This window comes from Heloderma suspectum, chromosome W, assembly GCF_057233095.1.
Source record: "Heloderma suspectum isolate Gila_16-S chromosome W, 16-S_ref, whole genome shotgun sequence".
Lineage (NCBI taxonomy): Eukaryota > Metazoa > Chordata > Lepidosauria > Squamata > Helodermatidae > Heloderma > Heloderma suspectum.
In genome coordinates, this window is record NC_139475.1 from 1,708,656 (window position 1) to 1,723,500 (window position 14,845).

Below are 14,845 nucleotides of genomic sequence, written 5' to 3' on the forward strand. Positions count from 1 at the left end.
ATGTTAATTAATTAATTAATTGCATTTCTACACTGCCCAGCAGCCGAAGTTCTCAGGGTGGTTCACAACCATTAAAATCATAAAATACAACAGAAACTATAAAAGTTTAAAATGACAGCATAAAGTAGAACTAATAACCACAAACAGAATCTAGCGGCGATGCAAAGATTTAAAAAAGCAACGTGAGACTAGGAAGAGAGGCACGGTTGACGTGTATCCTGCAAAAGGAGACAGAAAAATGCTTCTGGGGGAACTGATGCTATTTGAAAGACCAGCATTATTTCTGGCTTAATCGGCTCTTATACTTGTAAAGAGATCTTACAAAAAATGACAGAATTAATTCCTCTTTGACCCTGAAGCTCCCCCGTGCACTGGGAAGTGTGAACAAAAGCAAAAACATGCCCTTTCCGATAATGCTGATCAGTCATGGCTTCCATGGGGTGCCAGATCAGCAGCTAGGTGACCGCTATAAATCAGGAAGTCTCGGGTTTGAATCTCACCTCTGCCAGGGACAGATTAGGTGACCTTGAGGTCTCTCTCAACCTCTGTTCACCCCGTTTACAAAATGGGGGCAATAATACAGGGCCATTGTAAGGATTACAGCTACATAATACATACGAAGTGCTTTGAAGGCAAGAATATTTGTTTATTTTAATCGGTATTTTGCACATATCCACCTATTCGCCAGTCCACACTAATAGACCTTCTTCTCTTTCCTTTGTTTCTTTCCTGTGTTAATAGGGATTCCCATACAAAGTAAAGGCAGTTCTGATATGACTGACTAACACACTTGATTGTTAAGGGGTATTTTGCAAATATCCACCTATCCACTAACCCCTGCTAATGGACTTTTTCCTCTGTCTTGCTTTTCAGGCAAAACTGGCTCTCAGAGCGGCTTACAATTAAAATCCACAGAAAGGCATGCGATCGAATTGGGGATATGGTGGTGGAGGGGGCCGTCTGGAGAAACAATCCCAGCTCTTCAGGGAACGGGACGGCAGCCGTGAAGCTTCAGCTGGACACAGGGTCTGGCTGATGGCAACGAAGCCAGCCCGCAGGAGCAGCCTGTGCAGCTGATCCGCAATCTTCTGAGCATGTGCAAAGTGCTTTCCCTACAAAACAGGCGTGTCAAGCCTCTTTCAGCCCAAGGGCTGCATTTCATTTCGGAGAAGCTTTCAGGGGCCGCATTCCAGAAGTGGAGGCAGGGCCGGCAGTACCAAAAAATGGCAGCATATTATATCTTAAAGCTTCCTGCAAGTCTTAGGAAGGCATTTCCGTTTAGAATAGTGGGGGAAACTGCACAAAAGCCGGGAAGACACCAAATTCTCGGCAGTAGGGGGAAAGGGCGGGACCAGGGGAAGGGGTGCAGCCGTTTGGGGAAAGCCAGTGGACTGAATTGGGACCCCATGAAGGTCCAATCTGGCCTGAAGGTCTTCACTTTTGCTACAAAACAAAGGCTTAAAAAAAAAAGGACGCTGAGCGCATGCAGAGAGCGTGCCTTCTGGCAGTACCCTTTCAAGGGGGGCTCTTTCCCTTCTGATTGTCGTTGTTGTTGTTCAGTCCTTCAGTCGTGTCCGACTCTTCGTGACCCCATGGACCAGAGCACGCCAGGCCTTCCTGTCCTGCGCTCTCTCCCGGAGCGTGCTCAAGTCCATATTCATTGCATCGGTGATGCTATCCAGCCATCTCATCCTCTGCCGTCCCCTTCTCCTTTGGCCTTCAGTCTTTCCCAGCATCAGGGTCTTCTCCAGGGAGTTTGCTCTTCGCATTAGGTGGCCAAAATATTGGAGCTTCAGCTGCATTATCTGTCCTTCCAATGAGCACTCAGGGTTGATTTCCTTTAGGATGGACTGATTTGACCTCCTTGCAGTCCAGGGCACTCGTAAGTCTTCTCCAGCACCACAGTTCGAAAGCATCAATTCTTCGGCGCTCAGCCTTCCTTATGGTCCAGCTCTCACAGCCATACATTACTACTGGGAAAACCATAGCTTTGATTAGACGGACCTTTGTCGGCAAGGTGATGTCTCTGCTTCTGACTATGCTGTCTAGGTTGGCCATAGCTTTCCTCCCAAGGAGCAAGCGTCTTGTAATTTCATGGCTGCAGTCACCGTCTGCGGTGATCTTGGCGCCCAAGAAAGTAAAATCTGTCACTGCTTCCATTTCTTCCCCTTCCATATGCCAGGAGGTGATGGGGCCAGATGCCGCGATCTTAGTTTTCTTAATGCTGAGTTTCAAACCAGCTTTTGCACTCTCCTCTTTCACCCTCAACAAGAGGCTCTTCAGATGCTCTTCGCTTTCTGCCATTAGGGTGGTATCGTCTGATAGGAACCTTCTGATAGGAAGCAACTATGGAAAAAAAACTCAAGAGTTCCTTTGAGCATGGACAGAGAGCCCTCTCTGAGGTGGGCATGGCTTCTGTCTTGGTTTTGCTTCTTTTTTTTTTTTTGAATAAAAAAACAGGGAAATGACATGGAAAATGTATGGAGCACGCCGAAGTTTTGCAGGACGCTCCGGCGGCGACACTCCAGCGCTTCTGCCTCGCCTTTAGATGGAAACTACAAGTCCCAGCAGCCCCTGCGGCGGCGGAGGCGGGGCAGGTTTCATCCCTTCCTTCCAACACGTTTCCGGCCCGGTTTGGAAAAAGGGGCTTTGCAAGCTGGCTGGGGGTTCTGTGTTTGCAGGTGGCTTGCAAAGCACCGTCCAGTTTGCGTCAAGAGGGCCCAGGTGAGTGATTTGCAAGGAAAATAGGAGAGAACAAAATCCTGTGTGTGTGTATGGGAGATTTGCAAAGAAACTGGTCTTGATGATGGAGCAAAGAATGCCATTTGTGGTGCAAAAAGCTTCTCTTCCTCATCATTTCCAACTTCTTGCTGGGTGTGCCTAGAGGAGTGCAGCCTTATTTCCCATACCAACTTTCTTTTAGCTGCAAAGGATTTTAGAGCCACTGGATTCCGTAAGTGGTGTTTTCTGTATCCCTCCTAAGCTTCCCCAGGCGGTTTGCGAACCAACAAGACGTAATTGCCTTCCAATGGTAAATTTGGGATTTAGTGAGCTCTTGCAATGGCTGTCCGGTTTGATGCGGCAGCTCAGCTCTTGCAAAGCTCGTCTTGCCGGTGACACGAGCCGGTCAAGTGAAGAAATAAAATACGCAGGAGAATTTGAGACCAAGACTGAATTAAGTCTTGAATTAAGTCTTGAATCTGATCAGCAGGGAATGCTGATCAGATTTGCAGATGACACCAAATTGGGCGGGAGCGCTAATACTTTGGAAGACGGAAACAAAATTCAAAGTGATCTGGATAGACTGGAGCGCTGGGCAGAAAACAACAGAATGGCGTTTAATAGGGACAAATGCCAAGTTCTGCACCTAGGACAAAGAAACCAAAGGCACAGTTACAAGATGGGGGATACGTGGCTCAACCACACGACGAGCGAGAAGGATCTTGGAATTGTTGTCGATCACAAGCTGAAGATGAGCCAACAGTGGGATGTGGCTGCAAAAAAGGCCAATGCGATTTTGGGCTGCATTCATAGAAGCATCGCTTCCAAATCCCGGGAAGTACTAGTTCCCCTCTACTCAGCACTGGTTAGGCCTCATCTGGAGTCCTGTGTCCAGTTCTGGGCACCACACTTTAAGAAGGATGCAGACAAGCCAGAGAGGGTTCAGAGGAGGGCAACAAAGATGATCAGGGGACTGGAAACAAAGCCCTATGAGGAGAGACTGAAAGAACTGGGCCTGTTTAGCCTTGAGAAGACTGAGGGGAGATAGGATCACGCTCTTCAAGTACTTGAAAGGTTGTAATGGAGAGGAAGGCCAGGATCTCTTCTCAATCATCCCAGAGTGCAGGACACGGAATAATGGGCTCAAATCACAGGAAGCCAGATTCCGGCTGAACATCAGGAAAAACTTCCTGAGTGTCAGAGCAACACGACAATGGAACCCATTGCCTGGGGAGGTGGCGGGTTCTCCCACCCTGGAGGCCTTCAAGACGAGGCTGGACAGCCATCTGTCAGGGATGCTCTGACTTGGATTCCTGCATTGAGCAGGGGGTTGGACTCGATGGCCTTGTAGGCCCCTTCCAACCCTACTGTTCTATGATTCTATGATTCTAAGTCCACTTTCTCCACGCTATGTATAATTATATAAGCCGCTTTCATGTCGGCCCTTAGTTCCTTTCCGGCCAAAAAACCCCGTCCTGTTTCATAAAAGGCTTTCCTTAGGTTACAAAAGCTCTGGCAACCTCTCTGTGTGTTATTCTTAAGGGAAATTATTATAAAATGTTATACTGCAGTTGTCTCTTACTGTTTAAATAGGATATATACAGGGATTTGGATTTAGCGTATATTTGGGGTGGTGTAGCAATATTCCCATAAGTAAAAGTCACCCCAAATTAATCCAGAACCTTTTTAACTGCTGCAAAGATCCTGGTAGCTTCTAGCAGTGTGATCTTATCTGTACCTGCTCAGGTGTTCAACAGGATGTACCGCCAGGTAAGTTGGGTATAGGATATAGCCCAAGGGTGCACGTTTAGACAGAAAAAAGTCCTACAGCTCTCAGCACCTTGGGGATGCTGGAGTTGTAGGACTTTTTGTGTCTAAACGTGCATAGGCTTGCACTCTCAGCCATAATCTTCTGAAAATTCCTCGCTTACAGAGCGGCTGCAGAATGTTTGGCAAAAACTGCAGAAAACTCTAAAGCGCTTGAATCTGTGCAAATAAGAAACGGCCCAGAGGAACGGCGTTTCGAATCAACTTGGTCCAACTTTCCTTTTTTTGCAAGCGGCTGTCTAATTCAGACCTGTATTTGTATAGGTGCTTCGTGGGTTTGCTTTGTCGTATTTCCCGTCCCGCCGTAGACTTTTGTCTTGGAGACTTGGGATGTGTTTGTTTATTGGTTCACTTTGGATCCCTCCTTCCTGCATGCAAAAAGGTGCCTGCGGTTTGCAGGTGGTGTCTGTGCACCGCCTCGGGGCTGCGGTCCTTCCCACAGGAAGATTCTAGTCCTCAGGGTTCTGAATAAAGGACCTTATACCCAGCCAGACCATTGCTCCAGTTCAGTATTGTCTGCATCAGCCTCCTGCAAGCAGGTGTCCTCCCAATGTGTCGGACTACAACCCCCAAGCTGTCTGGGGGATGCTAGTAGTCAAGAGGGCACTACCTCAGGGGAAGGCAGGTTTAGCCCATTGCAGCATTCCTCAAACTGTTCCCTACCTCTGCTGGTTGAGGATGATGGGAGTTGTAGTTGGGGAAACCCGGCTTGTTGGATTCTGCTTTTATATGCTTGCTATTTTTATATTTCTGCCAAGTTTAAAAGCAATTGGGGGGGGTGGAGGTGCCATGCAAACTCAACCCGTCGTTGTAACAGGCATTTTATCCCGCGCCGTGTGCCTTTGTATCCTGTCCAAAAGCCCCCCAAGATCCCCGCAATCCTGGACTCACCACTGGACCGCGGAACTCTGATGGACACCTCAGAGCCCAGCAGTGCGACGGAGGAGGAGGAGGAGAAGGTGGCGGCAGAGCAGCGCCCCAGGACACGCTCCAACCCCGAGGGCGCGGAGGACCGCACCCTGAGTGCCCAGGCCAGCGTGGGCAGCCGCAGCGAAGGGGAAGGCGAGGCGGCCAGCACCGCCGACAGTCCGCCGAGCGCCAGCGTCCCGGCCCCGGCCGCCAACGGCAAAAGCTGGGTGGCTCCAGCACCACCCACTGAGTTCCAGGTTCGAACACCACGGGTGAACTGCCCGGAGAAAGTGGTGAGTAGTGAGCCCCCACCCATTTTCTCCAAAACAGCCATTTCTCTCCCCCGACTCTCTGCAAAATTGGGACCTTTTGGGGACGGAATCGTATCGCCCTATGTTCCAAGCCTTCACATCTCTTATTGTGTAGTACAGGGGTGGGCAGCCTGTGCTTTTGGACTCCAACATCCATCAGCCCCCGCCAGTGTGACCTGTGGGGCTGATGGGAGTTGAAGTCTGCCACGTCCAGAAGCACCAGATTGAGGAATGCCTTCATAAAAATAAAGGCATCAAAGAGAATAAAAGATACCCTAGGTGGGAGCGGGTCCTCTCTTAATGTCTTTGCATCTCTGTCTCAGATCATCTGCTTGGACCTCTCCGAGGAAATGTCCCACCCTAAACTGGAGTCATTCAATGGGTGAGTGGTCGCCCTTCCTCCTGGCGGGGCAGGGGCAAGCATTTTTTTTTTTTCTGGGGGCCCAGTTAAGAAAGAAGATCAAAGGAGAACTCTCTATTTTTTTGTGGCGTGGCAGACACACCTGCTGTATGAGACTTTGAGAAGTTAAAAATGGGTATGACCCTCTTAGGCCAGCACGGGACTTCAAGCTGGCATGGGCTTCTGGGAGCCGAAGTCCCAAACATCTGGAGATCTACTATGCTGGCTGGGGGGCTGCTGGGATTTGTGGTCCATCACACTTGGAGGGCTCCAGGAGAAGTCTGGTTGGCAGCGGCTGTTCAGGGTTTCAGCTGTTGTTTCCCTAAAAATAAATAAAGATTCCAGTCCTCATGGATCTGAATCACGGGTGGATTTAAGATGGAACATCGGAAGCTGGCTTCTACCAAGTCAGACCCCTGGTCCATCTACCCCACTATTTATGTTTTTTTTATTTGTAGCCCATTTTTCTACCCAAAATGGTACTCAAGGTGGCAACTGACTGGCAGCAGTGGCTCTCCAGGATTTCAGGAGAGAACTCTTCCTTGCTGTACTTGGAGATGCTGCCTGGAATCGAACCTGGGACCTTCTGCATGCAAAGCAGGGGCTCTGTCACTGAACTGTGACCCTTCTCTTAATAATAAAGCAAGATTCTAGTCCTCATGGTTTTGAATCAAGGGCTGATTGGAATAGGAACATTGGAAGCTGCCTTATACTGAGTCAAACCCTTGGTCCATCCAGCCCAATATTGTCAACACTGACTGGCAGCAGAGGCTGTCTCTCCAGCGTGTCAGGCAGGATTCTTTCCTAGTCCTCCCTGGAGATGCTGCCTGGGGTCGAATGTGGGACCTTCTGCATGCAAAGCGGGAGCTCTGCCATGGAGCCATGGCTTTTCCTCAGAGAATATAGCTCATGTGCCTTTCTGTCCTCCTGGAAGGTCCAAAACCAATGCTTTGAACATCTCCCAGAAGATGATCGAGATGTTCGTCCGGACCAAACACAAAATCGACAAGAGCCACGAATTCGCGCTAGTGGTGGTGAACAACGATGTCACGTGGGTACGTCTGGGTTTGGGGCTTCCTGTTTGTTTCTCCAGGCTGCCGTGGAGTGAAATGGCCTAGGACATGCTCCTCTGAGAATCCCGTAAGAAAGAAAGGTGACATCATGTTTCTGGCCCTCATGATGACGACAACAATTCACATTCATATCCCACACTTTCTCTGCTCGGCTCATGAGGGGGAATGCACGGATATGGGTTACGCTGTTCTGTCCCCGAAAAGATCGTTGTGGAAGGTTTGGTCGGGACAGAAACGGGCCCAGGGTTGCTCAGCAAGCTTCAGGGCTGACAAGGGGATTCGAACCCTGATCCTCAGATGGCATCCACTATGCAGCACAGGAAAGCATCATGGGAAACCTGGTTTTTGAGGGCCAAGAGAGCACTGGCTTTGGCCCTTGCTAGGATATGCTTCTGTCTTCACCTTGACACTTTTAGGCCAAGGGGGTTGAGCTGCTTTCAGCCCAGGGCCGAATTCCGTTTCAGAGAAGGTCTCGGGAGCCGCATTTCAGCAGTGGGTGGGGCCAGAATTCTAAAAATGCCAGCATATTGTCGCCTGAAGCTCTTCCTGCAAGTATCTTTTAGAAAAACGGGGGAAAACTGGGTGAAACCAGCACTTGGTGGTTGGGGAAAAGGGACGTGGCCACCTGGGGACCCTGGAGGGCCAGATTTTGCCCTTGGGGGTTGTGCACCCCAGATTTAGAGGTTGGTGGCTGTGCTGTGCAATGGTTGGCGCAGGGGTGGGCTGTTTGAAGGCTACTTGTCCCATCATCCCTTCTCATTGGCTATGCTGGCTGGGCCTGATGGGAGTTGTAGGCCAAAATGTCCCAAGGGCCGGTAGTGGTCCCTTGCTGGGGAGACCTGGGTTTAAATTCCCATCTGGCTATGAAGCTTACAGTCATACATTCTCGGCATAGTCTACCTGTCAGGACTGTTGTGGGATAAAACGAGGGAGGGGGGACCATGGAGGAGGATGGGTGGATTATAAAACCTCACAACTAAAAATAAATCACAGAATTTTAGAGTTGGAAGGGACCGTGAAAGTCATCTCGACCAGCCCACTACTCGATGTAGGAATCTTAATAAATCCTCGTTCCTATTTCCGCTTTTAAAAATCATGGTTTCTGCTTGTGCCACGCCTGCAAGTCGAACGGTGTGGAAGCTCAAGCGGGTATCTCAATTCCTTCTCTGCAGCTCTCCGGCTTCACCTCTGACCCCAGAGAAGTTTGCAGCTGTTTGTATGACCTGGAGACTGTGGTGTGCAAGTCGTTCAGTATCCTTTTGGGCAACCACACAGCCCCCCGCCCCCGCCAAAAACCCGCGGGGCTGCAGGACAAGAAAGTGGGGTTGGGGGCATGTTGATAATTTAGGAGGCCATAATGTTGCCACAAGTTAATTAAAACTCCCTGAGCTGGTTATAATAGCCTCAGTGCATAGGAAACCCCCCTCAAGATAGATCCCTATAAGCCTGAAATCTGCCCACCCCTTTCCAAGGTGTTCTAATTTGGCTCATCTTTAAATGTCTGGGTTACAGCTGGGATGATGCGGGGATTTTTAGGGTGCAGTATTAGCAATAGTAGAAGTAGTACTATTAGTGGAAGTATTAGTGGTAACAGCAACAGAGGTATTAGTGGTAAACATATTAGGAGATGTGGATTTGCTGTTCCTGATCTGCTTATGTTTTAGAGCAATTTTAATCATAGTATTAGTAGCAGAAGTAGTAGTGGTAGTAGAAATATTAGTAGTAGACTGTAGACTTAGTAGCAGAAGTATTAGAAACAGAAGTGTTAGGCTTCCTCTTGCTGTTCACCTTATGTTTTAAAGCAATTTTAATCGTAGTATTAATAGCAGCAGAAGTATTATTAGAAGTATTACTAGATGTGGACTTCCTTCTCCTGCTCTCCTTATGCTTTAGAACAGTTTTAATCGTAGTAGTAGAATATGGCATATGGGCTGTTTCTTCCTGCTGTCCTTATGCTTTGGAGGAGGTACAGTAAACGCCGTGCCCTCTGGATGTTTGGAATCCCAATCCCCAGAATCCCTGACTAATGGCCATGCTGGCTGGGGCTAATTGGAGTTGTAGTTCAAAACATCTGGAGCGCACCAGGCCGCCTGCCTACCCCCGTTTCAGAGGACTGCAGAGCTGGGCTGGGACTGACGCACGGCCGTAGCACCAGTGGGGGGGTGCTGATGTGTTGCGGCAATGGCTCTTAGCTTTCCTCTCCCAGATCTGGAAGGTCTCTTCAACCTTGTGTAAGTCTGCTTCCTCCTTTCTGTGACCTGGCTGGTCTCGGGATGTTTTAGTGCTCTGTTAGCAAGGCAGGGCGCCTCCTTTTCCCCCGATTCGTAACCAGCTCGAGATGGCTAACAACACACACGCATCTATATTTAAAAACAAACCCAGGACATAGTAAACAAATAGACCTTGTATTGCGCACCTGAAACTGTCTTACACCGAGTCATGCCGCTGGCACATCTGGTCGCATTGAGGGCCATTTTGGGGCAGGAAGGCAGGGTGTAAATCAAATAAATAAACGAGATAGCCCAGAACTGTCTCCCCAGAGGAGCCTCCCATGTCGCGTGACATCCTTTTTAATAAGGGGTGGGAGGAATTTGAACTCAGGGTGTTCATGCCAAGCAGGGCCTCCGGCCCATATGTAACCTCCTTTGAACCGGAAGGCACCCCCTCCTGTGTCCATCAGCATCCTGTATTGTCAGCTCTGACTGGCAGCAACGGCTCCCAGGAAAAGGGTTTTCCCATCACCTGCTACCTGATCCTTTTTTAACTGGAGATGCTGGTGATTGAATCTGGGCCCTTCTATCCCTGAGCTATGGCCATTCCCCTAAAAAAAAAAGGGGTTCCGGTCCTCATAGGTCTAAACAAAGAGCCGATTTAAATAGGAACATAGGAAGCTGCCTTATACAGAGTCAGACCTTTGGTCCATCTACTGTTGTCTGCTGAGACTGCCAGTATGGAGTCTTGCTGCCTTTACTTATATGTATTAATTATACTTCTATTTTTTTACGCTATTTATATAGCACTTTTCAACCAGAATGATTTGCAAAGCGCTTCACAGCAGGAAAAACAGTCCCAAAGTCTTGTGGCATCTAAACAGCTAATAAATTTGTTCTGGCATAAGCCAGGAGCCCCAGCATTTTTGGGCACATGTGGGATTTTGAGAGTCATGGGCCCTCTCACAAAATGGCTGCCAGGGGTATGTGGTCTTGCCCATTGTTAAAAGGGCTGCCACAGTGGGGCATGGCCGGTCACAAAACACTCGTTCCCCAGCAGGCAAAATTGGTGAGGCTAAGAGAAAAGTAACGTCTCCAAGAACCGAAGTGAAAGGCAGAGGTGGAGTCTGAGCTCCAAACCACAAAACCTCTCTTTTGAACCCAAATGAAAGTGGCGCTGGAGGGCAGCCCTTCACTTTGCAGCATGCCAGCCTCTTGAGTTTAAAGTTTATTTTTTAAAACTTCTGAAGGAATGCATAGAGAGGGGTCCAGGAGCATTGGAGACCCCAGATGTAAGCCTTTGTGGACTGAAAATGGCCACCACAAGAAAATAACTTTGTGGCAGGTCCCTCTTGGGCATTAAGAGATGATCCATCCCAATCCACAGACCAAATTATCTGGTGCACGCGCTCACGCACTCTCCTTCCATACAGACAGCAGAAGACGGAGCTGCCTGTCACGGAGAATATCCAAACCATCCCACCCCCTTACGTGGTCAGAACCATCTTGGTGTACAGCCGCCCTGCTTGCGAGCCGCCGGTGTCCGTGACAGACCAGATGAAGGTGCATGCTTCCGTATTATTCCCCCTTTTCCCATGAAAATTCTCGTGGGATGTTATCCTCAAGCCCAGCCTTGTATTTAACAACTCCCCTGGTCACCATGGGCAATTAGGAGGCTCATGCAGGTGAGTGTAGAGGAGGGCTAGATTGCTCCGTCCCTTCTCCATCAATCCACTTGATAGAAAGGTGTTTGTTTGTTTGTTAAAGGGCTGCTAAGGGGCCAATAATGTGCATCTCCTTACTGGATGCAGCACAGAAGTGCAGCCTACTACTCTTGTCAAGCTAGTAAAAATGTTGTGCAGGCTAGCAACGTCTGTCGGCTTATTTCACATGGCTCCTGGAGCCGGCCATTCCATTACTGCTCATGCTGGCGTCGGCATATTCTTCCCTTCCTGCAGAAAATGCTACAGTGCCCTTACTACTTCTTTGACGTGCTGTACATCCACAACGGCGTGGAGGAGAAAGAGGAGGAAACCAGCTGGAAGGTAAAGTCTGTCTGAGTTTCGCTGGCGGAAGATGATCCCGGCTGGATCAGACTTGGTGGGGGAGAGGAGGCGGTCGCAAGGAGGCCTGTGCTCACCTCTCATCGGAAGCCAAGCAAGGAAAATACCTGTATGTGCATGCGGGGTCGGCGTGCTGTAGTTCAGTTTGACAGAACCCCTGCTTTCTTGTTTGATTTTTATTACTTTGCGTGCAGAAACTTCCAAGTTTGAACCCTGGCAACATCTCCAGGAAGGGCTAGGAAAGAATCCTGCCTGAAACCCTGGAGAGCCGCCACTGCCCATCAGCGTAGACAACATTGATAGATGAATCAAGGGTCTGAGTCAGTATAAGGCAGCTTCCTATGTTCGTATTTAAAACCAGCCCTTTATTCAGGAGTGTGAGGTCTAGCATCTTACAGTATTATTAATGGCACCTTCTGTTTGCATGCAGAAGGTTCCAGGTTCATGGACCAAACGTCTGACTTGTGTTAAGAGTGTGTGTGTGTGTATTCTGAAAACGTGTTGCCCCACATCTGCAGAGAGCCCACCAGGCAGATGAGAGAGAGGAATCCAGAACTCACCCGAGTGGCTTGTTGTCTGGGTGAACAATGGAGACAAACGCAGGGGGCAGAGGGACAGACCCATTTCATAGGCTGCAGAGAGTCCCAGTGGGGAAGGTGTGTTCCACATTATCTGATCCACATTAATTTGGGACACTGCACTTTGCTCCTTTTGGTGCCAGGGTCTGTTTCTCTCCCCTGCCCCCAATTTTGAAAAGATACATGTGGATTTGCTCTTAAATTAGGTTATGATTTTCTGTTCTGTTCTCTGTGCCATCCCAAATTATTTACTGCTGGGGTTCTGTGTGTGTGCGTGCGCGTGCGGGGTGTGTGTGTGTGTGGTCGGAAAAGCATGCAGCTAGTATAAAAAAAGCACGCTGCTAGTATTTGGGGGGGAAGCACCTCGCTAGTAGCGCACTCGAACAAAACGCCATATGAAGTGGGGACATTTGCAAGCTGTTTACAATCTAGACTCTGCTAACGGGTCTCTCTCTCTCTCTGTGTCCAGGAGACCTTTGCCTTTTTCAGCAACCTGGATGCGAAAGGCACCAATTACAAGTACGAAGTGTCTCTGACGGGCCCGGCTGTTGAGCTGCACAACTGCATGGCCAAGCTGTTGGCCCATCCACTCCAGCGCCCGTTTCAAACCCACGCTTCGTACAGCATGCTGGAGGAAGAGGAGGTGCCGGAAATTGAAGCCATAGTGTGACCAGCTTGAATCGGGGAGCGGGGTGGGGTGGCAGAAGCAGACAGAAGGAATCTGAGGCTTGGAGCCTCTCTTTGCAAAGCGGCCATGTAGCAAACAAATGTGTCGCAGTGCCCGGGGTGTGTACGTGTTTTGACATCTTGCTATGAGGGATTAAACTGCGGTTTGGGTGTGTATAGAACCTTTCTTTTTATTAGTACAATTGATATCTATCAATACAATACAAATTCTACAAGTTTGTTTGTTTCTTTTATAGCATTTTTGTTCCAAAAAGACTCCCAGGACAGGCTTATAAAGGCTAATAATAACACAGCCCCTGCGTTTGGGCTTACAGTCTTAACAGACACAACAAAAATGGAAAAGGGATTGGGAGGGAGCAAGCAAGCAAGCAAGCAAAAAAAAACTCGGGCACCAGCTCTTGGTTTCAAAGTTCTCATAGGTGTTCTTTCTGGCAGGGAAGGGCGAAACAAACTCCCTGCAGCTGTTTCCCCTCTAGCCAGTGGATGGGGCCAGGTTGGTCTTCCCCTTGCTATGGTCTTCTTGGGAGGGGGGTGGGGTGCAGCCTTTCAGCAGCCTTTGGTCGCTGGCCGACGGATGAGGCCAGAGTCTACAGGCTCAGCAAGGTTGTGTGTAGCACAGCAAAGAAGCTGCAGGGTAGCCATCCTCAATCTGGTGCCCCCAGTGTGGGCTGGATTACAAGTTCCATCATCCCCAGCCAGCATGGGGGTTGTAGCCCCTCCCCCTGCACCATTTCTCAGACCCAGTAGCCCCGCCCCCGAGTCTGGGGAAATTAAAAAGGGTGATATTAGTGGATTATTGTTCATTGCTCAGCTCGATCCTGTTCCCCTGCAAAGACATGAGGATTGCACTGGACTGCACTGCAGGGTTGTTGGGACCCAATATTGCTTGCCTTGGTATGCACAGCCCACCTGCCGTACAGGGACAATAATCTCTTGACTTTGTTCGAGGGCACAGACAGCATTTGCTTCTGCTTTGGGGTGGGTAGCAGAGGAAGAGAAATACTTCTCATCAAGTCCTAGAGTTTTCCATTGTGTGTTATGAGCATTCACCGTCACAGTTCCCGAGGTTGGGGAGCTGTGGCCCTCCAAATGATGTTGAGACTCCAGCTCCCATCAGCCTCAGCCAGCCTGGCCAAGTGGTCAGATGATGGGAGTTGTCGTTCCCGAGGCACGAATTTGGAAGGTGCATAAGACGAGCGGAACAGGTGTGGGGTGGCCTCAGAGCAAATGCGTGGGTTGAATTAAATGCAAATTAAAAAGAAAAAAGGCTGTGTGAATGCAATCAAAACATACAGATTAAACTAAATTGAAATGAATATTCGCTCCAAGGGGGTTGCAATCCAGATAGGCACTTAGACATGCGATGAAGATAGGCACTTAAAAAAAAAGTGAAAATGCAACCAGTACTAAAAAAAAAAAGCAATCCGTGCTGATGCAGGGAGGATGTAGATGCAATGAAAACATGTAAACATAAAATCAGGATGTAAATGACATAAATATAAGGAAAATTAAAAAAAAAAAAAGCGATTAGATTTCAGATGGACCAGAGTTTCAAAAATAATCCGGAAATAATCCAGTTTGCAGACAAAAAGCCTCTGACTTCCTTCAGCCTATCGGAGGCGGCGGAGCGGGGCAGAACCGCCCACTAAGACGTCAGTCAGCTGACGTGCCACCGATCCAATGAGCGATGTAGGCGGGGTCCAGAAAGGAGGCGGAGACCTTGTGCCCTTTCAACCTGTCCATGCAAAGGATTCGTCCCCACCCGGCGTCACTTATTCGCTAGCCAAGCCGTCAAGCCATCCGATGACGTATACGGCGCTCCCAGCCAATGAGAAGCCTCGGCGGGGCCTAAGCGGGAAGCCTCAAACATGGGGAACAAGATGGCGGCGCCGCTCCGGCAGCGGCTGTCGTGACAGACCCGCGGCGGCCTCGCTGCCCGCAACCGGGGCCCCGCGACGGGAGCGGCTCCCGCCGGCCTCAAAGCGAAGCCTCCGGGCCTCGCCTCGCCCGCCGCCGCCGCGCGGGGATGGAAGAGGCCGTGGGCCGCTGTGAGAAGAGTTCGCATG

At 49.5% G+C, this 14,845-nt stretch overlaps 1 protein-coding gene across 1 annotated transcript; it reads left to right on the forward strand.

The window, feature by feature from the left end:
• The first annotated feature begins 2,626 nt into the window (after positions 1-2,626).
• Positions 2,627-14,843, forward strand: LOC146333922 (BRISC and BRCA1-A complex member 1-like). The gene is made up of 9 exons (XM_084825032.1): positions 2,627-2,724; positions 5,409-5,750; positions 6,092-6,150; positions 7,103-7,223; positions 8,414-8,492; positions 9,448-9,472; positions 10,885-11,014; positions 11,410-11,496; positions 12,562-14,843. Exons 2-9 carry the CDS (start codon positions 5,460-5,462, stop codon positions 12,760-12,762), a joined length of 993 nt encoding a protein of 330 aa, XP_084681158.1. The 5' UTR covers positions 2,627-2,724; positions 5,409-5,459; the 3' UTR covers positions 12,763-14,843.
• The last annotated feature ends 2 nt before the right edge of the window (positions 14,844-14,845 follow it).